Source organism: Penicillium roqueforti, assembly GCF_015533775.1.
Source record: "Penicillium roqueforti strain LCP96 04111 chromosome Unknown scaffold_01, whole genome shotgun sequence".
Lineage (NCBI taxonomy): Eukaryota > Fungi > Ascomycota > Eurotiomycetes > Eurotiales > Aspergillaceae > Penicillium > Penicillium roqueforti.
This window is the reverse complement of record NW_024067565.1, coordinates 14477-41150: the sequence shown is the minus strand read 5'-3', so window position 1 is coordinate 41150 and position 26674 is coordinate 14477. Positions and strand designations below refer to the sequence as shown.

Sequence of the window (26674 nt, the reverse complement as noted above, 5' to 3'; positions counted from 1 at the left end):
GTGGTAGATGGAGACGAGTTTAGGGAACGATTGGAGTTCCCCTCTCGCAGATATATATTAGGTCCAATGTCATTTGACAAGGATTGTGTTGTATCTCCGATCGACCGAGATGTGGTCAAACTTTCATCACAGGTCAGTCAAGATGCGACAGAATATGCATGAATTCATGTCCTGATGCTCTACATGGGTTCCAATCTTAGTCCACAGAAGGCCAACGCTTCACGTAATATTCTCTAGTCTTTTCATAATTCGTCCGACATGAGCGAAAACAAAATATCTCGCCTCGACATCGCCTTTACTGCGGAGGCACGTATGGAGTCACCAACATCTCACTGAACTTCTCCAACTTCTCCTTCCCACGCACTTCCTCGACAAGCATTGGCATGCGCACCACATTGAAATCCTCATAGAGCTCCTCAATCTGATCGAGGTACTTCTTCTGCATCTTTCTCCGGGCAGTACACTGTTCGCAACTGCTTCCTTCTTTGGGGAATAGGAGCTGGTTGACAACGATTGCGTGGGTGTCGATGTTGTAGCTGGTCAATTCTTGGATCATACGTTCCGTCTCGTAGAGCGACAAGAACTCTGCAATGCATACACACACAAAGGTGGTCATGTCTGGGTTCTTGAATTGCGTATTGACCTCGCTGATAGTCTCGCGCAACGACTCCATCTTCTGCAGCAACTCATCCATATTCTGACCCCCGGGTAGACCGCCACGAGCACCCAGAATCGAGTTGAGCATCGGACCGAACTGGGTGGAGAGCTGGGAGAGCTTGGCGAGCGCCTTCTCGAGCACGGTGGGGAATTGTAGGAATCGAAGGGTGTGGCCGGTCGGCGCGGTATCGAACACGATGACTTCGTAGGAAAGCGACTTGACCTGCTTCAGGACTTCGGCGAAGGACATAGCTTCGTCAACACCGGGAATCTGGTAACACCAAGAGTTAGATTGACACGTAGAGTATTACGCGACAGCGACATAGCACTTACGCTGAATGCTAAATCCTGCATCATGTTTCCCATGCCCAATCCTGCCATGGGATCCTCGCCCTGACCATCTCCGGTGGCGAGCAGATCCTGGATGCTCCCATTGGGGTCGATCTCCATCGCGCTCAGGTTTGAGTAGCCATCGATCAGGCGGGCCTCCTTTCCAAACTTCTGGCCGAAAGCGTCGCTCAGGTTGTGTGCGGGATCGGTCGAAATGAGCAGGACGGATTTGCGAACTTTGGCCAACTGGATCGCCAGCGAGCACGAGGTGGTGGTCTTACCCACACCTCCTTTTCCTCCGACGAAGATCCAACGGAGAGTGTGTTGGTTGAGAATCGACTGGAGCGTAGGCTCCATGTCGAGGTCATCGCTATGTACCACGGCGGACATTGTGTATGATTTGTTGAAGTTCTGAATGTTGCGAAGTTGGGAAGTTGAAGGCGAAGTAGCCCCGCAAATCGAACTTTCCGGAAGACAAGACTTTCACATCATGCGCTTCAACTTTGTCGTTTTGGATGTTTTTCTAATTCTATCGTACAATTGACTTGGATTCAATATATATGGTTAGGCAGGCTCCTGATGATCATGATTATTCTACTAGTAATTCGAAAGGTTTCTATGGCACTTGAAGCTCTTTGTCCTCGAATCCAAAGTCGCATTTAAGCTGTCAAAATAGAGATCATTCTATTTCCTATAGATAGTCATAAAGAGGAGAAGCGAAGAAGCTATACAGCATACATGCGCAAGTCATAGACCCCCAATTAATAGCTGCATGGCACTCTCCGCGGCCATCGGTATCCTCCGATGAACCTTTGATAGCAATGTCGAGCTCTCCTCCTTCTGTATTTCTTTCTCCCCTCTTCTCTTCTTCTCCTATATTCCCTCTACCATTTGAATGAATGGACTCCCCTCAAAATAACCAACAACTTGGTCGCACCACCAACCGCCTCGCACTTTATCAGCAACAAATCTCCCCGGCCCCGCACACCAAAGACGCAAACCCAATCAAGCAACCCACCACCACCATGGCAGCGCGCGATCCCATCACCTGCCATTGCCTCAACACGTTATCAGGGACACCCGCAGCCAACCTGCCCGTGACCCTGACTCTCCTCTCCACGCCTGCATCCACCGCCAGCAGCATCTCATTCCGCGCAACCACCAACGCCGACGGCCGCGTTGCCAACTGGACGCCCGTCGGAACAGCCTCGGAGTCCGTACCTGCTATCTTGGCTGCGCTGCCTGCTGCAGACAGCAAGACCAACTGGTCTGTGCGCTTCGACGTGGGTCCCTGGTATGAGGCCCAGGGCGTCGAGAGCTTCTGGCCTGAGGTTGAGGTTAAGTTCACTGTCAAGGGACGGGGTCGCGAGGGCGAGGAGGGCTGGCGCCATTATCATGTTCCTGTCCTGCTGGGTCCTTGGAACTACTCGACCTACCGGGGTTCGTGAAGTTGTGGTATAATTGAGGGTTCTTTAACGATGGGGGAATTGTAAATATTCCAATCTTTCCAGGGCTTGATAGATATAATTCCTATGTCAATGGACTATCTCTATTGAATGTGTTATTTCCAAGCGTAAATCTTGGCTGTGGTTCCATTAATCGGTTGCGCTTCTAGGTATGTGTAGACTTTGGGGTGCCTGCCTATTTAGGAAGGCGAGGATAACGGCTTTACTGGAGATGTAATATCGAACGTCCACTTGCTCTCGGAAAAAGAAACCGCACACGAACCACTCCTACACTGAAGATCTTGTCATACTTCGGGCTTTCCTATCTTCAGCAGTTATACCGCGGAGTAAGTCATGCATTGAAGGTAGTTGATATTGCAGCTATATGCCGCTAAGAGCTCGAGTGGGCAGCCTACTCTTGAAGCTTGTTAAATGGATCGCCTAGTATCTCGACTGTGTTGGTTTCTGCTATACTGCTGGAAGTAATGTTTCATCCGTAACATCTTATACTATTTGATATGAGGTCGTTATTTCAAAAGACATATTAGCTTCAATATGTATTTCAATTAAGCTAATTCCACTTAGAGCACCCTACTTCACAATAGACAGGTGATGCATATACGTACAATCAAGGTTGAAGCATACCAAGACTGTGGGGAAGTGTCTCTCCCGTTGTGGGAACAGCCTATCCTCAAACCGACCCAATGGCATAGTGAGTAAAGGCTAATTTAGGCTAGATCACTATTTGTAACGATCGAAAGGATTGGCGTTCAATTTAAGATTGACACGATGTATGCAATGGACCACACGTTCTCGCGACACTCCTAACTAGTTGGTTAATATAAGATTATTACTTCGTACCAGCTACCGGGTACAGTACAGTAAGAAAATCCCCTTTCTACATGGGATTAGCCTATTGCATCAGACCAGGGCCCGTCAGAAGAGAGTCAATAGCAATGTTATGTATTTGGGTACTGTACAACCGAGTGGACGCGATCTCGAACTTGTATAATACGGAGAACTCCGTATGAATACGACGCGTACGGGGTATCCATCCATGGATACCAGGTGGGTCGCTGATTAATAATTTTACATGGGGTTGTACAAGCTTACACATACAGATCTCGGTCAGGTACGATGTAGTAGAGCCCTCGCTGTCTCCTATTTGGCATCTACTACCCTGCCAACATGTGTATAGTCTGTCTATCAACGTTCTACATATCTGAAGATCAAGATATCTAGCTAGAATTCCATGGTAGAGCCCTCACGTGCTATCGATTGCGTCATCGTTTTCACCGCATTCTACGGGTTAGCTGATATCCCTGGCCTTGGCACTGGGGAATAATGGTTTGTGATTGGCTGTCAGAGGGTGGATGGCCCACAGCGGGAGAGATTTCTGTCGTCACCGTGACATAATGGATATAATACCCAGAGACCAACCTTGGAAACTCCGTATCAAAGATGCAAGCGTCGACTTGATATTCTCGCAGCTAGACTGGCAAATGAGGATTGGTATATCCAATTGGTCCTCTGCCGTATGGTGAAGATCCGAGGTAAGGGTGTAGGGGTTCCTCATGGTACAGAACGTAGAATGTCTGAGATAGTAGAACAACGTGGATGTGGAACAGCAGAAAAGGAACACAATAATGTGTCTCTGGTGGAGACGAACAGCCAACCTGATTCGGAGAAAGCCAGTTACCGTCATTTATGCTGAATACACACAGAATCCGTCCCGTTTCTGATTCCAATACAATACATGACCGTAATTCTGTTTTTTTCATCAGCAAAACCCCCAAATTCCCTAAATTTCATCATATCCCTCTTCCCCCTACGTCACTCTCTTCCTCTCACTCTCTCTCCGACTATCTAGAAGCCATTGTTTGTTTGGCTTCACCGATTTTATATCCATTATATCCCAGCTAAATGTCTGCTCTGGTCGCCCCAGCCATATCGACTCTGCGATCAAACATGTCTTCATCCCCTATGGACTCGAAGAAGGCAGAAAAAGAAGGTTCGTGTCACGACACTTTTTTTTGCGCATTTCCTTCGTACTTTTGCTTTACCATACTGTGATATGCGATTTTATGGAGCTGCTGCCCTCGTTTTATGTTGTTCTGCATTAAACTTCCAAAAAAGAAAAGTCCCCTTTTTGGTTTGGTAATACGCCACTGTTCCCCGACCCTTAAATTCCCCCCAAGTCCTTTGCCGTCGCGATGACTTCACCCACTGGCGTCATTGATTTCCTCCCCACCAACACATGCATATTCCACACACAATGAAGCCACCGGCTCGATCCCAAAACCGCAGTGGTACCTATTTGCGATCGCATTAATTCTTGGCGCGTTGCTAACTCGAACCTCTCCGCCAGACTCGCAGGCCGCGTCAAAGGACCAGAAATCTAACCTAGAGACTCAGACCTCGTTGGCGCCACCTCCACGACCGGGTGCGCCTACTGCGTCTGATACTCCGGACTACTTCAATTCCATGCACAATCCTTTCTCCCTCGAGCCCAATCCATTTGAGCAATCCTTTGGAGGGAATCCGGCCGACACCCCAGGCAAATCGCTTCTTCCCTCGGTGGCTGCCCTGACTTCACCGGCCTTACCTGGCACCAGTTCGTCAAGTGGTTACAATTGGAACAACTCCCTACGCGCGGGTCCTCTCAGTCCGGCTATGCTCCCCGGGCCCACTGGCCCCAATGACTACTTTGACAGCATCGGTCGCGGCTTCCCTACCCCGAACGAGTCCTCCCTCCGCACGGGACTGACACCGGGGGGTGGAGGCTCTATGTTCCCGGCCCCCAGTCCCAACTCACAGGCGCTCTTGCAACAACTTCAGAACGGTGGCGCCACTCCTTCCACCATTGATTTCCACCGCACCGCACTTACAGCGAAGAAGAACAATTCAAATGCTCCCACCTCCAACCCCAATGAGCAGGACCAGGCGGCTGTCAATATGGAAGTAAAGCCAGCTCGGCCGGCTGACTTCACTCAGCATGACGCGGCAGATGCGGCGAACGGACTGTTCATGCTGGCCAAGGGTGGCCAGGCCAACAATGCGCCAATGAACCATGCCCAAATGTCAAATGATGCTCGATCCGCAGCTGCCCGACGTGTCTCCCAGAACACCAACGGTACCAGTGTTGGGGATGCATCTGATCGTGAATCCGCCAAACCCGCCAAGGGTAAGGGCAAAAAGAACACCAAGGGCTCCACCAATAACCGCCGCAAGGCCGAAGAGGCCCCGAAGGGTTCCAACAAAAGGGCTAAACCCAACATGGATATGCCTTCGGATATGGATGACGAGGACGAAGACGACGATGATATGAAGCAATTCCCAATGGATACCAAGAAGATGACCGATGAGGAGAAACGACGCAATTTCCTAGAGCGGAATCGGTATGAATGACCACCTTACATTCAGGAACTTGAAATGCTAATTTGTACACAGTGTCGCGGCTTTGAAATGTCGTCAACGGAAGAAGCAGTGGCTGGCTAACCTTCAAAACAAGGTGGAGCTTTTCACCTCAGAAAATGATGCCCTTACTGCGACGGTGACTCAACTACGTGAAGAGATTGTCAACCTCAAGACTCTTTTGCTGGCACACAAAGACTGCCCGGTCTCCCAGGCTCAAGGGCTCGGTCCCCTTATGATGAACGGCATGTCAGCCGGATACGATCACCACGGGTATAACATGCCGCCCAACATGGGTATGCAGGGCGGCATCCCTACTCAGGGCATGCGTCGGTGAGAAAACAGGCTTTGTTTCTCATCTCAAGATACCTATCTTGCTTTTCGCCGCATGTAGGAAATTCAGTTCACCGCTATACCGGCGGTTGATCTCTTCTTCCTAGGAGTTTGTTTTACTCGCGGTTTCTTTCGGCTAAGGCTACGCCGACTGTTTTGGCATGGGCAGGTGTTAATGATCCTCACGACTCAAAAATGGACGGACTAACTTGGTGGTCTGGAATGACCTTTTTTTGAGGGTGTGTCAATCCGGCGTATGAGATGCTTTCTTCTTTCTACTTATGGCTACCTTGAGGTTGATGTTCTTTCTGCTTTTATGACGTTCCCCTTTCCCTTGTTGTATTTTTTACCCTTCTTCGCTTTCTCTTTCTCTTTTCTTTAATCCTTGTCCTTGATGGCCCCGAGGATTCTTTACCTTTCGCTTGTCTAATACTTGAGGGCACTTCGGTGCATTGTTTGTTTTCCCATTTGTGGGTTGCTTGTGTCGAAATACATGATTCCTGGGCGGCGTACGGATGGCTTTGTGATTTTTTGATGTGTTTTGACTAGTTTCTTTGAACCAGACGGTTGGGCAAATGAATCGACAATCGCTTTGAAAGTGTCACGTTATAGATTCATAGATCTTCATCCGGTACATCGCTGGATGTAGAGGGTCGTTGTATTTCATGATTGCAACTCTTAAGCCCTGGGATCTGTAGGAATTATATGTATCCTCAGACATCGTATATCCATTATTAACGTATATCAAATCACTTCGAAGTCGTGTACCTAAAGCGCTTCAGAAAATTCTCGTCAAACTCGGCTTCATCCACATGGGCTTTTCACACTTATTGCTTGCCCGCCAATTTTGTATTTTGTCGTTGTCCCATCCAGCCGTGAATTGGTCCGCAAGTTCCAGCTTGCTAGCAGCTCCAAGTCGCAAGCTCTGCACAAACACACAGGCCCCGGCGGTATCATAAGTGTAAGACATACACCAATCCCTGTCATAGCATGCCTGTCGACAGGCTTCTAATGACCCATGCTGGGGCAGAGTATCAGGATGTTCGATAATCCCACCCCAGGCTCCATTATCCCATCCTTTCCGTTCTGGCAACTGTCCGAGGCGATGGTAATCAACCAAGTCTGCGTATAGTAAGGGCTTCTGAATTGAAATGGATTAGCATGTGCATGTGTGTACCACTAGGTTCAGCAAACCGAATCATACCGTTCTATCCCGCTCACCTTCCCAGTTCGCCAACCCGGTCATATCACTCAATCGAGATTTATGCATGCTGATCGCAGGCTGGCACCAGTGATGCTCGTCGCCAAAAGGAATTGAGTCCAGCGGATGCGCGTTGAACATCGGCCACATCCCAGACAACTCAACACCCTTTTCCCACAGCGCAAATCCAAGCACAGAGTCGCCGCAGCAGTCATCTTTCACCGTCTGCATATACTGTTCGCTGAGCGATTGCCCAATAAACTGCCCGTATTTACCAACCTCCCGCGCTGTCAATATATCAACCGCAGCTCTGGACAGCACGAAGCCCGAGCCGCCGTATGCAAACCAGTTGACTTTTCCATTACCGATATCGCGGCCCGGCGCCGGTGAGCCCATATACAGAGGGAAGGATGGGTCGAACTGTCCCAGCATTCGGAACAGGTTATCCCATACGAAGTAAGTATCCGTCTCGAGAAAGACGTACCACTCCGCGCCGGGGTTGACTTTTCTAGCCCGCTCCACCATAGGAAGAAACTTGAATCGATCGAGTTTCCAGCCCGTCGCGCCGTCGACATTACTCTCCCCGCGTTGGAGCGCATCATACCCTTCGAACTCCGGAATCAGATCCCGAGCTGAAGGTGGTAGATCGGCTAGGACATCGTGTACGCGATGGCCATGGAGCTCGGTCTCTTTGTCGGACACAACTAGTAAGTTGGAAATGCAGCGGGTTACAGAGGCCATGTGTGTATCGACTCGTTTTGGGTCTTCGGTTGCGCTGGTCTTTAAGATGATCTGGACGCGCGATAGCACGTCTGTCGGGAATGTGTCACAGGTCGCATTTTGGGACTTCCCAGTGTCATTGCTGTCGTTTTCATGCTTGGATTTCTGGAATCGAGTGCTCGTTTCCCATGTCCAGTAGTCTTTCTCATTCGCTAGCTCGTCTTTCGCGCTAGGTGAGATGTTTTCGGACAAGCCCCCCGAATATAGTGTGAGTAGGAGGATTGTCGAGGTCGTCAAGAATACAGCGAGTAATTTGAGCTTTGCATTACCTAGAAGTCGGAAACATGGCCGAGCGTTGGCAGAGGTAGATGTTCCTGTGTCCATACTAGGAGATTGTACATTTGGTTTATTAAAGTATGGACATGGGAAGAGAAATGGAAGAACATATAAAGAACAGAGATAAAACAGGAATAAAATCAATCAATGATTTTTTAGTTAGGGCCTCTAGGGCTCCAAATCCTACAGATCTTGTATGAACGACTTATGGACGTCACTATAGCGGGTCTACGAGGATTTGCCCCGAATCATAGCCCCTATGATGCATGCACCTTGGTTGCGCTCTGACTGTGCATTAGCTTAGCCTGAGCCCAATAATCGCTGGAATTCAGACCGAAAAATCCAAGTCCCTTGCGCATATTCCATGATTGCCCGGTGAAGGCCACGCTCCGGTCTTCTTGAAGTGTGTAGGTAGGCTCAAGCAGATATTCAATTGTTGTGAGGGGATTCATTGAAAATTCTTGCAATTTAGCCCGAAGAGCTATGTCACAATGGAATGACATGGAGTTGTGAGCCGAGATGTGTCGTAAGAGCAACCTTGAAGTTTTATATGACAGGGATATTCATATCGGGTAAAGACTCTGATAACTAGCGATAGGACGATAAGATCGTGGTGCCTTAGGAAATTGGCACCCACACGCGCCAAACATCTCAAACACAAACACTCAAGCTTCAAGCTTGAGTCCGCGTTGCTTCTATTGAGATCCGAATTGAAATATTCACCTCAGGCATACATTAAAATTATACAATCTAGTGTCAGAATTGATTCGCGACATTTTCACCCCAAACCCGCTGCCTGACCGTAATCTCTTGTCCGACAATATCTCAAACAAAGCACCCACAGACGCCAAGCACTTCCAGATACAAGACCCCGACCAATTCGCCCACTAGGGCACCGGGCAGAGAATGTCAAACCCAGCCCGCAACCCTGCCCGCGCGCGCCGCTTAGACGACGCCCTCTCCCAGCTAGTCGATGGCCTGACCCCAGCGCTCCCGATCTCCGCCATCCAAGACGAAGACTACTCCGACACAGAGGAAGCGCTCGCCTCAGCCGAAAGCCGCCGCCACCATGTCCTCATGGAGCGCGCCTGGCGCATTCTCGACACCCACGCCAGCACCAACGCTCCAGATCCAGGATCACCAGCTGGGCTTGGTGGACGCCGCGGAAGTTTCGCGGGAACGGAGAGCATCAACAACGCGCCTGATCTGATTAAGCGCAAGCTGCGCCGCGAAAATGTCAGCCCGGATAAGGCGGTGCGGTTTTCAAATCTCTACTCGCGCCTCCTGACGCAGCCTGTGCTGTCGCAGAAATGGGGTATCCTCTTTCTGCTTTATAAGTTATCTGCTTCGGATGAGTTAGAGGGCGGGGAACGAAGCCGGAGCCCGTTGATGGAAGATGCGCACTTGCACAATATGTTGAGGAAGGATGGTGCACGCCCAAGACGGGGCACGATGGTCAACTCCGATGAGGAGGGTCCCGCTGTTAGCTCGTCGGCTTCGCAGCAACACCAACCCGTATTGCCGGCGAAGATACAGCGACAGAGTTCGCTGCGACGTGATATTGACCGTGATGGCGTGGACCAGGCTAGGCGCAACTCGGCTGACATACCAGCTACTCGCATTGATACTGGAGTGAAGGACCATTCCAGCGATGAACATGTTCGTGCTGCCTCGTCTCGGCCCTCGACTGCTAATCCATCGGCACCGGCGAAATGGTCTGGGTCGGTTGAGCAGAGGCTACTGCGTGACCTTCCGTTCAACTTGCAAGGGTTGTCTTCGTCGAATCTGCAATTTAGTTCCGCGTCGAGCTTGAAATTGCCCTCGAATCTGTCTGCGCCGATAACCTCACTCCTTAACACGTTGGCGGAGCCTTGTCTGCTCTATAAAGGGCTGTCTGTGTTTGTGGAGAGCGAAGAAGGCGGACTGGTGAACCAGAGCTTGCGAGCTGCCATTGCCGTTGAGCTGCGCGCATATCTTAGCTTAGTGGCTACATTAGAGGCGGAAATCAGACAGGCGCTGGCCGCTATTGGAGAAGGAACCGAGCCTCAAGGTGTACGAAAGGGTGGCGTTACCTTGAAGCGATGCGTTGTGTGGACGAGAGATGCTACCATGGCCCTTCGACTAATGAGTTTGATCGTGGAAGAGGCTCAAAGTAAGTAGACAGGCGGATGAATATCCTCCCAATTGCTGACGCATATCATAGGTAAGAGGGGCGGCCAGTTGATTTCCTTAATACACAGCTTTTCAACATCCCACGGAGACCCCTTCGTGTGTGCATTCGCCGAGAAACTTCTTGCACATGTGACACGCCCATTCTACGACATGCTACGACTATGGATTTACGATGGCGAACTGTCAGATCCATACAAGGAATTCTTTGTCGCTGATCCAGAGTTCCGGCCGAAGACTGACCCCCGGCGGCTTGCAACCAGTGTTTGGGAGGACAAATATAGGCTTGATGATGACATGGTACCTTCAATCATTACGCAAGAGTTTGCAAAGAAGATTTTCTTGATTGGAAAATCCTTGAACTTCATCCGTCATGGCTGCGGCGATTCGGCTTGGGTGGAGGCCTATTCGAAGGAAGCCTCCAAGGAGCTTCGATATGGTGACACCGCCACTCTCGAGATCTCCATTGATGAGGCGTATAAAACCACAATGGCTCGATTGATTACCCTGATGAATGGGAAATTCAACCTCCTCGATCACCTAAAAGCACTGAAGAGTTACCTGCTACTGGGCCAAGGAGACTTCATTGCTTTACTCATGGAGTCGCTTGCCACAAATCTGGATCGTCCAGCAAATTCACAATATCGACATACCCTAACTGCACAGCTGGAACATGCTATCCGTGCTTCCAATGCCCAATATGATACCCCCGAAGTGCTGCGTCGCCTTGATGCCCGTATGCTCGAGCTGAGCCACGGTGAAATTGGATGGGATTGCTTCACATTGGAATACAAAATCGATGCTCCCGTGGACGTGGTCATCACACCTTGGGCGTCAACTCAATACTTGAAAGTGTTCAACTTCCTCTGGCGCATCAAGCGAGTTGAGTTCGCGCTGAACAGCACCTGGCGACGATGCATGACCGGTGCACGCGGAGTGCTCGGCAATGTGGAGGATAAAGTCGGAGCAGACTGGAAGCGAGCACGCTGCGTGATTGCAGAAATGATCCACTTCGTCAACCAGCTCCAATACTATATCTTGTTCGAAGTCATCGAGTCCAGTTGGGAACAACTGCTCGAGGCAATCCGGAGACCGGACTGCACGCTGGACGACCTTATCGAAGCACACACCAAATACCTCAACTCCATCACCCACAAGGGTCTACTAGGATCTGCATCCTCCTCGCGCTACGGCACCTCGACCTCGACTTCCGCCAAACAACCCGAAGAAAGCTTCCTCAGCCAACTCCACCAGATTCTCAAGTTCATGCTTGCCTACAAAGATGCCGTGGATGGCCTATACTCCTTCTCCGTTGCGGAATTCACCCGCCGCCAGGAGATAAACGCCAAGATCGAAACTCGCTCCGCCCAGGGTCAATGGGGTCTCACAGAGCGTGATCTCCTCTCCCGCCCCAGCACCCGCACCGGGGCCTCAATGGCCTCGACCCCGGACGTCCGACCCGATAGTGCCGGCGTGGACGGCGTCAACACCCCGCTTTCATTATCTGGCCCCAATCTCGCCGCCGACGACAATATGCTTGCTTCGCTTCGCGTCCGCCTCCGCGAACTCTCCGCCGAGTTCCGCTCCCGTCTGACTGTCCTCCTCGGCGATCTGTCGTACCAGCCGGATGTGGACATGCGCTTCCTAGGCGTGGTGATGAACTTCAACGACGTCTATGAACTGCCTAAACGGCGAAAGGCGGCTGGTCCGAACGCTAGGGATAAGGAAAAAGAGAAGGAACGGGAAAAGGCGAAACGGAGGGCTGCGGCGTCTGCGGCGGCTACAGGCTCCGGGAGTGAGGGCTTTGTGCAGAAGGAGGTGCGCAGGGAGAGAAGGGATACTGGGGCTAATGATCCTGGCTTCGCTTCTGGAACTGGGACATAGATGCCTGCAGCTGTCACATTTTTCTTAGGGTATCATTAACGCAATTGACGAGTTCTACGATATTTTCCTTTTCATCCAAGTGTATACAAGTCTATCAAGAGCTGAATAAATATCAACGAATATAATATGAGATGCTAAAAGAGTAATGACTCCAACCTACGGGTGACTAGAGGCTACGACACCTTAAGTTTACCTGAATCACTTTCTGAAACTATTATCCACAGATGACGGGTCCACCAATAAGTATGTGGTTGTATATGTTGTAGTTGATCACAGAGCTTGTATAATCTAGTTGATAGTATACAACATCTAGATCAGCAAGATACCTAAGCACAATTTTCTAACTAATGGCTCTATACAATCCACCCATATCCATATTTTCGACATGTTTCAATTGATTCCCTTAATAGCCATTAGAGACCTCGGGAGTATGTAGAACGAAAAGACAACATGATTGGCCCGCGCAATTGATCGGCAGAAAAAAAGTAGTCTCCGCCAACCGTCTTAGCACCACAGTCGAGGTCGCATTAACAGGCCCTGGATTTCAGATTCCAGCCTTCTTTAGAGCGTCACGCTACTCTCAATTCTATTTGAATTTTGCTCGACCCTATCACAACCCACCACAACAACGATGGCGCACCAGACGGACGCCCAGTCCCCAGCGTCGAAAAAGCTCGGATCGAAGCTCAAGAAGTCGAAGGATTCTACAGAAGAGGGAAGTGCAGACGCACAGGAGTCCACTTCCAGCAAAAAAGATGCCAAGTCCGACAAGAAGGATAAGAAAAAACGCAAATCCATTTCCGAGGAAACGGCACCCGAGACAGACGGCGAAATGAAGAAAAAGAAGAAGCGCCGCCATACCGAAGATGACAGCGACCAGAATGGCAAGGAGGATGAATCGCACAAGAAAAGGAAAAAGCGAGTCTCGTTCGGACCCGGAACAAAGGAATTCGATGGCGACTCCGCAAGTGAGTCGGACGAAGCCGACAGCAATGACGCCGCCGCTACCAACGAAGTGGACGCAGACGGAGCCGAAGCAGACACCGAAGACGTTGGAGACAAGACTGCCGAACAGATGAAGCAGCGCAAGCGGGAGAAAAAGAAGCAAAGAAAAGACGGCACCGCGTCGACTCAAGCCCCAATCCACGAGACGCCTATTCTCTCGTATCTGAGCCACTACCACCGAGCACGCGCGACATGGAAGTTCCAGAAGAACCGGGAAACGAATCTGTTCAAGCACCTGTATTCGCTTGAGCATGTCCCATCTAAGTACAACACGTCGCTGCTGGCGTACATGCAGGGCCTGAAAGGTGATGCCGCCAAGCAGCGACTGAGCGATGCTGCGCGGGACGTGATCAAGGCCGATATGGATCTTGACAAGCCGAAGGAGGATGAAGAAGTGGGGAACCAGGAGCCTTCAACAAGCCCCGAGTACCTGGAAGCTATCAATGCGTTCCGCGAGTGCTTGCCAAAGGGAGATGAGGATTTGGACAACTTCAACTTCGGGGAAAAGTTGGAGGGAGACGTTCTAAAGCGTTTACCGAAGAGGCAGCGAGCAGAGCTGGTCTTTTTCGCTGTTGCCGGCAAGCTTTTCAGCGCGGAGGATTTGAAGAAGCCGAAATCGAAACCGAAACCCAAGGCTGCCGAACCCCCGGTAACCAAGAAGCGGAAGAACAGAACCATGGTCGTTGATATCAGCAGCAGCAGTGAGGATAGCGATGATGATGCCCCGGCTTCGAAGAAGCCTGCTAGCAAGCCCGCGCCGGATAACGATGACGAGACCTCATCGAGTGGCAGCAGCAGCGACAGTGATGACAAGTCGTCTGCTGCCCCGGCTTCGGCCAAGAAAAGTGCCGCGAGTGGTGTTACAATGTCGAAGAAGGAAAGCAAAGCTGCCAAGAGGAAGGAGAAGTTTGTACCAGTTCGTGAAGCAAAGGTACAGCCTGCTGTGCCGAAGAAGACACAGAAGCGAAAGCTCAGGACTGCTCAGATCGAGATCTCGAGTAGCGAAAGCGACAGCGACTAGTTCTATTGAATTGGGGTTTGCATTGCTACCTAGGGTTTGGATGTGTATATATCTCTACCATAGCATTTGGGACGGTGTAATTATGTTCATGTCAAAAGTTATTTTATCCTCATGTCATCTATATTGATGTTTGAAGTATGTGTGTGTAGTTGGTTCATTTTCTCTTCCAAGTTGATATTTCACACATCTAAAGGTCAAAGAAAATAACAATAACAAGTCTGAGTTATGCTTTTAATCATTCACGCAGTGGCCCTTACTACCTGTGAAATACCTCGAGCTCATTCGTGGTAAATGACCATGTGCTGTTGAACTGTTGATAGAGAAACCTGGAAGGCGGTGAAGCTGACCTCAAGCTTGAGCTCAGGCAGCTCTGGCACGCGTCACTGATCAACCCCCATCGTCTCATCCTCTTGGACCGTCCTTGCTCATTTCTTTCCTTTCCTTCTATTAATCCAGCTTTGAAATACTTGAAGATTCGCCGTCATGTCTGGTATGCTCCATCGTCGATGATGGCCCAGCCCAACCTCATGACTTCATCCCCGACTGACATTCGTTCTCTCCGCAGGAAGCGCCTACGACAGACATATCACTATCTTCTCTGACCAGGGTCGACTGTACCAAGTTGGTATGTATTATCCACTGGTCGATGATTCCGCCTCGATCTGCCCAGCATCCTCAATTCGTTCGCTGTCATCATGACCGCTGACCAAATATCTCAGAATATGCATTCAAGGCTATCACTTCAGCCAACATCACCTCCATCGGTGTGAGGGGCAAGGATTGTGCCGTGGTACTCTCGCAGAAGAAAGTCGCTGTAAGATGAATTCCTGGTTTATCGCTGGGATTGCGCTTACACTCGCTGTTTACCAGGATAAATTGATCGACCCGTCCTCCGTTTCACATGTTTTCCGCATTTCGCCTTCCGTAGGCTGTGTGATGACCGGTTCCATAGCAGATGCTCGCGCATCCGTTGACCGGGCCCGTGGTGAGGCTGCTGAGTTCCGGTACAAGTTCGGATATGAGATGCCATGCGATGTCCTGGCAAAGCGACTGGCAAATATCAGCCAGGTCTACACACAAAGGGTAGGATTTCCCGCCACCGTACGACCCAGTGAGACAGAATAGCTGATATGGTTCTCTTTGAAATTCGCAGGCTTACATGCGGCCACTTGGCGTGGCTACGACCTTGATCTCTGTGGATGACGAGAGCGGCCCGCAGCTCTACAAATGTGACCCGGCCGGTTACTATGTTGGGTACAAGGCAACAGCATCCGGTCCCAAGCAGCAGGAGGCGTTGAACTACCTAGAGAAGAAGCTGAAGAACAAAGATGCAGCCCCGGGTAGCTGGGAGGAGGTTGTGGAGCTGGGCATTACAGCCCTCAGCAATGTGCTAAGTGTCGACTTCAAGAAGCACGAGATCGAGATTGGTGTCGTCGGTGGGCCGCGGGCCGACGGCGAGGAGGGGACCACTACAGCGTTCCGTGCTCTGACGGAAGAGGAGATTGATGAACGGCTGCAAGCCATAGCCGAGAAGGACTGAGTGAGCTGGGTCCAAGCTATGGAGGCAAGAGACCAGTAATGGAAGGACTCCGGTGTTTATTTTAGAGAAACAGACGATCTGTGAATGATAACTCAATTATTTTCCTGCACGATACCTTGATGCTATACTGAATCTCATCTCTCGGCGATACCCCTTTCGGATGGCCCGAGATCATATCCAGCTTGTCCAGCTTGTCCAAGGTAGAGAATCCACCAGTGCAAACTTTGGGCTTGCTTCGCTACCAGGTTATCACAGTGTTACCTACCTAACAGCAAGGAGACAGTAGACAGCTACTAGGAGTTGTGGGCGCCACAATGTGGCTTACTGATAAATTATCCAAGGAGGCTGTTCTCGTCATCTGATTGGACTACACGTGTGGCAAATACTCCGCCAATATACCAGCTGAACATGTTCACCACTTGTCAGATCCACTACACGTCAAGTCCGAGTTCAGGTCCGAGGAAATGTCTAATGCAGGTCCAAGGCTGAGGTCTTGTCCCTTTTACCTTGAACTCTTTCTATTTCGGAATTTCGACAGAGGGTCCCACGAGGAATTGGGAATGATGCATCGACACGAAAAAAGGACAAAAAAAACAAAAAAAAAAACATGACTCCCCACTGAGTCAGTAGTTCATTCAATATTCTCCAATCAGCAGCATGAAACACCATCTCTCTATTCGCACCAGAAACGCCAAATCGGCGCAAGAACCTAATCTCATATGCGGGCCAACGCTATCCACTCCCAATCCACAGCTGGGATACTGGGAATTCCATAGGCCAATTTTTTTTTAATATGCGATGCCTCTTTTGGTCTCTTCTGGTCTCTCTTTCTCCACCGATCCCTCTCCTTGGGATCAGGATGGCCCTTGTCATGCCGTAAACGGTTTTTCGGGAGCTTATGGTGTGGCCCCGTCCCATCCCAGCTGTGCTTGACAACCCGAACTACCTGATCGTGGGATCTTGCGCGTCTATTGGTGCAGCTCGTTCTCTTCGTGATGTATCCTGACGTCGGCTCCGCTGTAGGCTGAGAAATCCCTTGGTTTTATGTTATTATTATTTTATAGCATGGCTTTTTTCCCTTTTTGGTCCACCCATTGATCATGTATGGGGTAACGAGAGACACTGTTTCCAATCTTTGAAGACTTATATCTCTCCTTCTTTTCCCCCCCGGAAACCGTTGGTGGCCTAACATTCTCGACTTCGTGGGCCATCAATTCCTCTGACCATTGCCTTTCTTTCATCTCTCATTGGTTATCTTTGCAGCCCGTTCTTTATACTAGCTTTTTGCATCATTGCTACTCGTCGATCCATTGCCTTCCTTTTATATACTTAATCTACCGAAAACATGGCAGATGGATGTAAGCTTACCCTAACCAACCAATCAAACAACCACAACCTGCTAATACCCGCACAGTCAATCAAGCCCGCGCTATGCGAGTCGCCGAGATAATCAACGACTACCGCACTCTCCTGCTCCACATCTCGCAACAGCAGGTCGAAGTATCCCAAGAGGAATACTGGGAAGATGGCTTCGTAGTACTCCGCGAGTCCCTAGCCTCAGCCCAGACCCTAATGTCCGCCAACTACCAACCCTGCCCGGTGACAGGGCAAGGGAACGCGGAGACCGAGAAAGCCGAGCTACAAAGGTATACAGCAAAACCTGAACATCCAATTATGTGAAGACGCTAACATCATCCTTCAGAGTCATACTGGACAGCAGCGCACGCCGATTCCAAGCACATAAGATCTACCTGCGCGCCGCCGCAGCCCGGCGATGGGCCATGACGCGCGCCGGTGTTCTACGCGGCTCCCCTCCAACAGCCCAGCACTCTGCAGCATTGAAGAGCGCAACTGCCGCCCTCCATCAGGATCTGGCGCGCTTCACAGACCAGCATGTCGTGGCGGACTTGCGAGCTGCGGATCTGCGCGCTGGTCACTGGCTTGACGATGACCCGTCCTTGGAGGTGATCCATCGTTGGGTTGCGGGTAGGTAAAGTAATGAAACGGAAATGAAAATTGGAAATAGGAACAAATGCATGTTGCGTGGGGGTTGAGGTTGCGGGATTTCTTTTTTTTTTTTCGGATTTTTTGCCTTGTACTTTTTTTTTGAGTGCTTGTGAGCCTTGTTGGGCGTTATATGATTCTTTTAATAGAGGGGTTTGTGTGGGATGGTGGGTATAGCGCTGGCCGTGTGTACTGCCTTTCTGTGAAATAACAAAATGAGTTTGGATTACTTGCGTGGTTTTGGTTATAGCTACGATATCCTTCTTGTTTTTTTTTTGGGCTGTATTTCTGTTTGCGATATGAGATCTGTTTGAAGACTCAATCCAATCCAATTTCATTCCATTCCATTTTATTGTTCAATCTACAAGACCAGATCTAATTATGTGTATATTGGACAACATACATCGTAATACTACGTAGTACTATGGACAAGTACTCTGCTCCGGATGTTATACATACTTGAATGAAGTGCATAACAGAAGATAGCCCTAATGCCCCAATGCCCCAATGCCCCACATGGTCTGATGCAAAGACGAATTTGCTTTCAGGTACATACTCCGTACTAATGCAAGGACAAAGGACACATCGTAGAGGCTTATTTTGAACGAGACACCTGGGGCTCCGAGGCAGAGATACCAGCTGAAATCGATCCACCGTATATCTAGGGTAAAAGAAAAGCGTTACGATCAAAGTGGATCGGGATCAACTTGGCATACGATGTAGAGATTTCCGACACGGCTTGCGAGGCTAAGGGCGTTAGTTCGGCTTGTGTCGATCCAATCAGCTCTACAAACGGCCATATCGCGGCTCGAGTTCAGCTATGGATGGATTGGATTTGCAGCCGTTGTTTTTTTTTTCTGTTTTCTTCTTTTCTTCTTTTCTTTGTTATTCCCGGGGTTTCCTTTGGGTTAACTTTCTATGGTCGGGCCAATCACATTTCTCTTTCTAGATGTCCCCCCCCCCCGCTTCCCGGGACAGCCTCGTATCTTCGGCTCTTGTTTGTCTTGATCGGCATTCAATTATGGCTCCCAGGCCCGGTGGGGTTGGATGAAGATGCTTTGTCGATCGTTGCACATCAACTTCGGTGCCTCCGAGTGCTAGTTATATCTAATATTATATTTGTGGATATAGAACTTGCGTTTCATGCAGTTTTAACTTGCAACATATGTATTGTACATACATTCATCACATGTAGACAGGTGGGTTCAAGGCTGACTCCACGTGTAGTTTCAGTCGATCATTGTACATCTCCTGTCGAGATCACTATCCGGGATTGCCGCTTGTCCGACATTCCTCGGCTTGGGAAGCCTCTCACTAAGGGTTAGTTGATCTGCTGCCGAAAGAATCCGATGCTGTGGGCATATTCGAGGTAAGTCGCCTGACCAGGGTTTTATACAGATACTTCCAATCAGGAGATCTTCGAACTTCAGAATATTCAGGATCTTCTTAACCACGAATCTAGTAAACGAGTCCTCATGACTAGTCAATGGTGATTCTACATAGTATTGCTTCTTTTCTGATGGCCATGTCGCATTCTGGAGAGTGGAGAGTTGCATTCTTAACATCACGAGTACTTCATACTTCCTACCTCGTGCTTCTAAACAATGAGTTGCAGGTCCAAATCTAATAAGCTAACACACTATTACATGAGACATATTAGGATTGGCCAAGTATGGTTACATTGCACGATGAACAGGCGGAGGTGTCACACACCACGTTTCTTGGACCCTTCTGAGCATTTAGTACCTATACATATGTATATAACCTCCGACATAGGTCCTCCCCAGCTTATACAGATATACAGATACTCACTGATCTTCGATCTTCTTATCTCTTCTATACCCAGCCACGTTTGTCGCCTTGGTGCCTGAATATATACACCGCCACAGGTGCCCAGTGAGTCCTGACCAATGAGGGTGTGGCGTTGACACTGCCCAGACTTAAGGATACGACAAGTCCACTAACAATTAGGCTGCGACATAACTGAAGTATCTTGAAATACTTGCTTTTAGTGCTCCCGAAACTCTCTTAACTTTCTTTTGACTTGAAAGTGTGGCGTACCATCCCAAGTCTATTGCTCTGTTTACTGCCCTACTTGTGGCTGTTCTCGTGCAATACTTTAATCCCCGTACTACCCATCCCGCATCAGCCATGTGTGAAATGAGATCAGTCGCCTATTTTGTCAACTGGGTATGTACTATACTTAACTTGGCCTCACCATTTCAACTCCGACTGCATGGTCTGCATCTATTTTACTATGCCTAACTGGCTGCATATACAACCCAGAAAAGAACTCCAATGTTGACATACTGCATAGGCAATTTACGGCCGCAACTACAACCCGCAGGATCTACCCGCGGAGAAGCTGACACACATCCTCTACGCATTTGCCAACATCCGTCCCGAAAGTGGCGAAGTGTAAGTCCTGATTTTGATCCGTACAGACTGCAGAAGATTTTCTGACCCAGAATTGCAGGTACTTGACCGACTCTTGGTCCGACGTCGAGAAGCATTACCCGACAGACTCGTGGAATGACGTCGGTACTAATGTGTACGGATGTGTTAAGCAGCTTTTCCTGCTCAAGAAGCAGAACCGCAAGCTGAAGGTTTTGCTTTCTATCGGGGGCTGGACGTACTCCTCGAATTTCGCGCAGCCTGCGAGTTCCCATGAGGGTCGGACTGCATTTGCCGAATCGGCGACACGCTTGGTTCTGGATCTGGGATTCGATGGTATGTTTCATCGACTAGTATGGTGTGAAATGCTGGTTTTGACTGTTTCTTAGGTCTTGATATTGATTGGGAATATCCTAAAGGTGGGTTTGTCGGAACATACTCGAAGGAGGCACGAGGCTTATTTTATATCTAGATGATACCGAGGCTGAGCACCTAGTTCTTCTGCTTCGGAAGTGCCGAGAGGTATATCGTTATTCTGGTTCTTAGAAATTGGCCCAACTGACCGGAAATAGGTTCTTGATAGAGAGGCCGGTCCCGATCGCCGTTTCTACTTGTCAATCGCCTGCCCTGCCGGTATGTCTATACCATATCCTCGGCGATAGAAAAGCGCCCTGAACCATCAAACTAACTACTACAGGCCCGAGCAATTACGAGAAGCTCAGATTCCAAGACATGACCCCAGTGCTAGACTTCTACAACCTCATGGCATACGACTTCGCCGGAAGCTGGGACAGCAACGCTGGCCACCAAGCGAACATCGTTCCTTCAGTTTCCAACCCTGCATCCACGCCGTTCTCCATCAACACTGCCCTAGACTACTACATCAACGTCGGCGGCGTACCACCCTCAAACATCGTCATGGGCATGCCGCTGTACGGACGTGCATTTGAGAACACTGACGGACCCGGCGCCCCCTTCTCCGGCGTCGGAGAGGGCAGCTGGGAGAACGGGGTGTGGGATTACAAGGCACTGCCCAGACCCGGGGCTCAGGAGCAGTTTGATCAGGAACCTGGTGCCTCGTTCTGCTATGATGCCGGTGCGCGCAAGATGGTTACTTACGACACACCCTATATGGCGCAGATCAAGGCGAACTATATTCGCGAGCGCGGACTGGGTGGTGGTATGTGGTGGGAGAGTAGCGGTGATAAGGGTGGGAAGGAGGCTGATCCGGCGCAAGGAAGTTTGATCGGTATCTTTGTTGACGGTGTGGGTGGTCCAGGCGCTTTGGATCAGTCGTGTAATGCTCTTGATTTCCCCGAGAGCAAGTATGCCAATGTCCAAGCTGGGTTCCCGGAAGAGTAGGTTGAGTGAGGGCTTACACGGATTTAAGCATTGTTGTTCGCAGTATAGTGGTTGATCGGACAGGATATGACAATATCCCAAGTCTACGAATACATACAAGTCTTATCATTACGTGGAATTTTTAAGTTTTCGGCGGATGCCTAGTTTTTGTTTGTAATTGACTGTAGCACATTGGTATTCCAAGAACCATCATCAACCAGCGTCAACCGCGACACTCCGTCACTTGCCCTAGCCTAGCAGAAACCACGCCCAAGCTCGGTGACAGCACACCACGGTCCGACTTAGACCGTTTATTTGGCCTCGTCGAAGACGTAGGTGAGGTGGCACTTACCACAGTACTGGCGGTTGTGCATAGCGGCCATGAAGACACCGGCACCACACTATAAGAAAGGACAAATTAGTTTCCGAATCAGAATATAAGGATAATCGTTTTGCGACAGAGCTATCACATACCTCGGGAGCGGGGCACTCGCGGCGAAGACGCTCAATCTTTCCATCACCGTCAACCTTGTAGTACTTGAGGATGGCGAGCTTGGTCTTCTTGTGCTTGTGCTTGATCTTCTTGGGGGTGGTGTAGACCTTCTTCTTGCGCTTCTTACCACCACCACGCAGGCGGAGCACGAGGTGAAGGGTCGACTCCTTCTGGATGTTGTAATCCGAAAGAGTGCGGCCGTCCTCGAGCTGCTTACCAGCGAAGATCAAACGTTGTTGGTCAGGGGGAATACCCTCCTTGTCTGGTGCGGGGTTAGTCTAGAGCCTCGGGTTGTGGTGTGTGCGATCGTTGCGCGCGGATTTCGATGCTTACCCTGGATCTTGGACTTGACATTGTCAATGGTGTCGGATGACTCCACCTCAAGGGTGATAGTCTTACCCGTGAGGGTCTTGACGAAGATCTGCATCTTGATGAAGGCCTGCGAAAAAAAAAAAGTCAGTGCGATGCTCGCGACGACGAAAATGTAGAAGTCAGAGAGAGAATGGACTACATGCTAATGGCGCATGGTCATCACATTCGTATCCGCTGGCCTAAAACCAAATACTCACCTCGACAGTGGTGTCTTCCTCAACCTTGCAAGATTAAAGAAGATCGTTGTGCGCGGAAGCCGGTTGGTGATTAAAATCGTTGTGCGATCACGTGGGGTGGGTCGTGCACCGAAAGTAGTCTAGCGTGAAATGAAATGCTGACCGAGAAAAAGCACGTGACTCGAATATTATTTCTGCCTGAGGCCCGCTACGTTAATAATTATCCCGTGTTGGACAGGTCGAATATCATTTCCATGGATGACGCCATGGCACCGTATCGGCCCATCGGGCTATGGGTACTATATATGGAGCCAAGGTCTATATAGTACGAGATCACCTTGTTTATATCGAATCTCCTTGGAAACGAACCGAGGAGGTGTCAATCTTACGGATTCTAGGTACGTTTATACGCATTCTATCACAGGGACTAGCTGCCCTTGCAGAAGAAGTCGAATAATCACAAGCAAGGTCCTCGATCACCACGGGAAAATCGAAGTCGGGCAAGGGTTGGCCCACTTTCGTCAAAGCCTTTGGTTTCCCAGACGCCCGGACACCGCCGTTGCCATGCCAACGCCCCAATTTGTTGATGAGAACCGCGGGTCTCTCACATAGATCGGGGTTCCAGAACCAAACCTTGGAAACCTTCATACATTCGTGTTTCTGCTCTTCCAGGTTCAATTGAGAATATCTACTTGAACCGTGTGACCTGAATAGGTTGACTCTACACTTGATACTCTTGAGCCTCTAACACCCCTCCCACTTTCCCTCTTCCTAGTGCCCATTGCGTTCATATTCACATACTGACACCTCAATCAGGACCCAACCGTCAAGCGGCAATATAATCATGAACTCCAACGCGCTGGGAACCGGTCGTCACCGCCGTCAAATCTCCACCCCAGTTGCTCCATACCAACCAGTCATGACCAATATGCAACCCCATCGGTCACATCGTCGAGGCCAGACTGTGGACTACAACTCCTTCAGTCAACAGCCCAATGTCGACCGACACATGCCGAAGACGGTCTCGCAGTTGCGAGATTATTTTAACGAAAAATCAGGTTTCTCATATCAACCGAGGGATGTACAGCAGTATCAATCCTATGCCCAGCAGCCCGAGCAGGCTTTCATCCCACATGGCATGCACATGCAGCAGCCATATCAATATCAACAACAGTCGCTCGGGTCTGACTGCCAGGCTTTCAACCAAGAACAATTGCAAGCGATCCACACCACCACTGGCAGCCCTGCGCCCTCGTCCATCGGTGCTCCGGCCTTGTCCCGATCAGCCAGTGAGAGCTCCGAAAATACACCATTGAAGCGTGCGCTGCACCGTATGCAACAAGAGCAATTCTCGAACCAACAACAGCAACAATATGTCGGCAATGCCGATTGGGAATTGTACTCTCGGCGCAACATGCCAATCATCCAAAACGAGCAGGTGACGGCCTATGCCGGACCAATGCACCCAGTCTCTGTTCAACCAAAGGCTCCATCTGCGAAAATTCTTTCGCAAATGTCTACTGCTTGTATGAATCTTTATGTTGAATTTGACCCGACCGAAACTGATTATATGCCAGACTCCCCCTTGACCCCCGATTCTACCCCATTGAAAAGATCTATTGATTATTCCATGTACAGCAATGTCCCAACACCTTCCAAGTCCCAAAGTTTCTCATTCCCCCATAACCCCGCTACTGCTGAGATGCAGAGAGCGCAGTCTTTTCAAGGAGCCTATGTCAATTCTGTGCAGATTAAGCAGCAAATGCCCTCTCCGGTCAATTCCCCGATTAGCACGTTCGCCGAAATTGCCGATATGCCATCCCCGAGTTCATATGGAATGACGCCTCAAAATTCCAATATCTCAATCACATCTTCCACTGGCAGAACCAAAAAACGTGCCCCGTCTACTGTGTCGTCTCCCATCGAGCTAGCCGCTCACGATGATGACCTTGACGCCCGAGTCAAGGCCTCAGTCCAGGAAACCGGCGTTTCGACTGACGAGATTGCCAAGTTCATCTCCGGCCCCGACCCCAAAGATGGAAAGTGGGTCTGTCTATTTACAGGCTGCCTTTGCCGCTTTGGTCGCAAGGAAAACATCAAGTCCCACGTCCAAACACACCTCGGAGACCGTCAATTCAAATGCGACATTTGCGAAAAGCACTTTGTGCGCGGACACGATCTCAAGCGCCATCTCAAGACACACAGTGGCAATAAGCCCTTCGCCTGTGCCTGTGGCGCCAGCTTTGCTCGACAGGATGCCCTAACTCGGCACCGCCAGCGCGATATGTGTGTTGGAGGCTTCACCGGTGTAGTTCCAAAGACCACCAAGCGCGGTCGCCCCCCGAAGAAGAAGAACAGCCGTCCGGATCTCGATACTCGCCAGGCCAAGTCCACTCGTACTCGTCAACGTGTTGCTGAAAAATCCACCTCAAACGGTTCAGCCCAGACCCATGCCACTCTGCAAGATGCTCCCGTGTTCAACTCGCCCAACTATGCCCCATCCAGTGCCGTCTCATCCTATACGCCGCCCACCTCTCCCGGAGACAGATACCACACAATGTCCCCGCCATGCCACACCTACAACCCCGTGAATGCCCGGCTCGAGGATGACATGCTGCCCTTGTCACCACCTCAACTCGCCCACGCTAGATACGAACAGGCAATGGCTCAGTACGCATCGAATTTCAGCTCGCAGACATACTCGCAGGAATCCACGTACTCGCAGGAATCTCTCTATAGTGAATCTGCCCTCTCGCCTCGGGAGATGTCTTCCCCTCGGTCGGCGCCCACTCTGGCCGAATCATCCGTCAGCTCGGAGATCGATATCTTCATGACCCAAGATCCCTCCGAGGACTTGCGACAGGAGTTCGGTCATCTCGCTCACTCGGGCATCCCTGGTTTCCCGACTTATCAATTCGTCGATGCAACCGACTTCGCCCCTGTCTCGTCATATTATCCCGAGAAGACCTTCTCTGGTATTGATGACCTGACGGACCCAATCGACTGCTTGTCCAGCGAGTTCCTAGTGGACCCTTGAGCGGCTATGTTACTACAAAAAGAGCGACGACACATACGGCGTGGCTTACCATCTTCTTCACGGCGACACTGCTTTGCGACGATCCGGGACGACCTTGTACACTTTAATGACCCACGATAAAAAAGGGCGTTTTCTTTCTCTGCACACATTTCGGGACTTGAAACGACTTTGCGGACTTGCGAGTGTTTCGGGCTATTTGCTTTTTGCCCCTTATTTCCCCCCATGTATTTGTCTCTTCTTGTTGCTGTTTTTTTTTTTTTTTTCTTTTTGTCTTGTCATGATTGTTTTTATTCACGTTCTTTCGGCCTTATCTCATCTCTTCGAAGATGTTCGATACACGGCAGCGTGTTTATTCCAGGTGTTTATCCTTCTTTTCATATGTTCACTCACTTCATGATGCGATATGTATTTGATGTCTTTATTTTCAATGAATCTCTTCTGTACCTACCCTGTCAAGGATGGCTTGTTCAAGGACTGTTTTCCTTCGATGACAGACATAATTGCGGATGGCTTGTACTCTACCATCTCAAACATGCTATGCCTACAGCTTACATCTGGCTCCACATAACCCGTCACAGCCTTGATCGTAGAATTGTAGGTGAAAAGAAGACTGGAATATAATAGATTCCAAGAGAAAAGTACAAATAGTCTGCATCTTAGCGACCTTCCCTCAATCAACCGATTGCACCCTCAAGTTTCGGAATACAAAATATCCGTTCACGCAAGGAATGACATATATTAACATACTACTCCAAACACCGCGCTTTCTATTTGATATTTCTAATTATTCTGCGTTGAGGAA

General features: G+C 49.8%; 11 protein-coding genes across 11 annotated transcripts; 8 read left to right on the top strand and 3 right to left on the bottom strand.

Annotated features, from left to right (window-relative positions):
• Nucleotides 1-295: 295 nt before the first annotated feature.
• Nucleotides 296-1377, bottom strand: LCP9604111_515 (ArsA family ATPase; the record flags this gene model as incomplete). Its single annotated transcript, XM_039068872.1, has 2 exons — nucleotides 296-928; nucleotides 991-1377. 2 exons carry the CDS (start codon nucleotides 1375-1377, stop codon nucleotides 296-298), a joined length of 1020 nt encoding a protein of 339 aa, XP_038933063.1.
• Nucleotides 1378-1886: 509 nt separating this feature from the next.
• Nucleotides 1887-2435, top strand: LCP9604111_446 (hydroxyisourate hydrolase; the record flags this gene model as incomplete). Its single annotated transcript, XM_039068761.1, has 1 exon — nucleotides 1887-2435. The coding sequence occupies one exon, from the start codon at nucleotides 1887-1889 to the stop codon at nucleotides 2433-2435; it is 549 nt and encodes a 182-aa protein (XP_038932994.1).
• A 2272-nt stretch (nucleotides 2436-4707) lies between these two features.
• On the top strand, nucleotides 4708-6183 carry atfA (bZIP transcription factor atfA; the record flags this gene model as incomplete). The annotated part of the gene is made up of 3 exons (XM_039068650.1): nucleotides 4708-4741; nucleotides 4801-5830; nucleotides 5883-6183. The coding sequence occupies 3 exons, from the start codon at nucleotides 4708-4710 to the stop codon at nucleotides 6181-6183; spliced, it is 1365 nt and encodes a 454-aa protein (XP_038932883.1).
• Nucleotides 6184-6957: 774 nt separating this feature from the next.
• Nucleotides 6958-8484, bottom strand: LCP9604111_224 (uncharacterized protein; the record flags this gene model as incomplete). The annotated part of the gene is made up of 2 exons (XM_039068539.1): nucleotides 6958-7320; nucleotides 7384-8484. The coding sequence occupies 2 exons, from the start codon at nucleotides 8482-8484 to the stop codon at nucleotides 6958-6960; spliced, it is 1464 nt and encodes a 487-aa protein (XP_038932772.1).
• An 858-nt stretch (nucleotides 8485-9342) lies between these two features.
• On the top strand, nucleotides 9343-12489 carry LCP9604111_113 (tubulin gamma complex associated family protein; the record flags this gene model as incomplete). The annotated part of the gene is made up of 2 exons (XM_039068428.1): nucleotides 9343-10588; nucleotides 10640-12489. 2 exons carry the CDS (start codon nucleotides 9343-9345, stop codon nucleotides 12487-12489), a joined length of 3096 nt encoding a protein of 1031 aa, XP_038932661.1.
• Nucleotides 12490-13120: 631 nt separating this feature from the next.
• On the top strand, nucleotides 13121-14515 carry LCP9604111_2 (WKF domain-containing protein; the record flags this gene model as incomplete). The annotated part of the gene is made up of 1 exon (XM_039068317.1): nucleotides 13121-14515. One exon carries the CDS (start codon nucleotides 13121-13123, stop codon nucleotides 14513-14515), a length of 1395 nt encoding a protein of 464 aa, XP_038932550.1.
• A 483-nt stretch (nucleotides 14516-14998) lies between these two features.
• Nucleotides 14999-16055, top strand: prs2 (proteasome core particle subunit alpha 1; the record flags this gene model as incomplete). The annotated part of the gene is made up of 5 exons (XM_039077204.1): nucleotides 14999-15005; nucleotides 15081-15140; nucleotides 15235-15329; nucleotides 15386-15598; nucleotides 15669-16055. The coding sequence occupies 5 exons, from the start codon at nucleotides 14999-15001 to the stop codon at nucleotides 16053-16055; spliced, it is 762 nt and encodes a 253-aa protein (XP_038933895.1).
• Nucleotides 16056-17400: 1345 nt separating this feature from the next.
• On the top strand, nucleotides 17401-19552 carry LCP9604111_1236 (uncharacterized protein; the record flags this gene model as incomplete). The annotated part of the gene is made up of 6 exons (XM_039076093.1): nucleotides 17401-17413; nucleotides 17470-17701; nucleotides 17758-18041; nucleotides 19009-19056; nucleotides 19287-19379; nucleotides 19458-19552. 6 exons carry the CDS (start codon nucleotides 17401-17403, stop codon nucleotides 19550-19552), a joined length of 765 nt encoding a protein of 254 aa, XP_038933784.1.
• A 658-nt stretch (nucleotides 19553-20210) lies between these two features.
• Nucleotides 20211-21815, top strand: LCP9604111_1125 (glycoside hydrolase family 18 protein; the record flags this gene model as incomplete). Its single annotated transcript, XM_039074982.1, has 7 exons — nucleotides 20211-20249; nucleotides 20377-20477; nucleotides 20536-20789; nucleotides 20843-20872; nucleotides 20926-20975; nucleotides 21026-21086; nucleotides 21151-21815. 7 exons carry the CDS (start codon nucleotides 20211-20213, stop codon nucleotides 21813-21815), a joined length of 1200 nt encoding a protein of 399 aa, XP_038933673.1.
• Nucleotides 21816-22105: 290 nt separating this feature from the next.
• On the bottom strand, nucleotides 22106-23249 carry LCP9604111_1014 (ubiquitin-ribosomal 40S subunit protein eS31 fusion protein; the record flags this gene model as incomplete). The annotated part of the gene is made up of 6 exons (XM_039073871.1): nucleotides 22106-22195; nucleotides 22269-22549; nucleotides 22621-22726; nucleotides 22857-22880; nucleotides 23136-23153; nucleotides 23205-23249. The coding sequence occupies 6 exons, from the start codon at nucleotides 23247-23249 to the stop codon at nucleotides 22106-22108; spliced, it is 564 nt and encodes a 187-aa protein (XP_038933562.1).
• Nucleotides 23250-23679: 430 nt separating this feature from the next.
• On the top strand, nucleotides 23680-25872 carry ace2 (putative C2H2 transcription factor (Swi5); the record flags this gene model as incomplete). Its single annotated transcript, XM_039072760.1, has 2 exons — nucleotides 23680-24361; nucleotides 24413-25872. 2 exons carry the CDS (start codon nucleotides 23680-23682, stop codon nucleotides 25870-25872), a joined length of 2142 nt encoding a protein of 713 aa, XP_038933451.1.
• Between the last annotated feature and the right edge of the window lie 802 nt (nucleotides 25873-26674).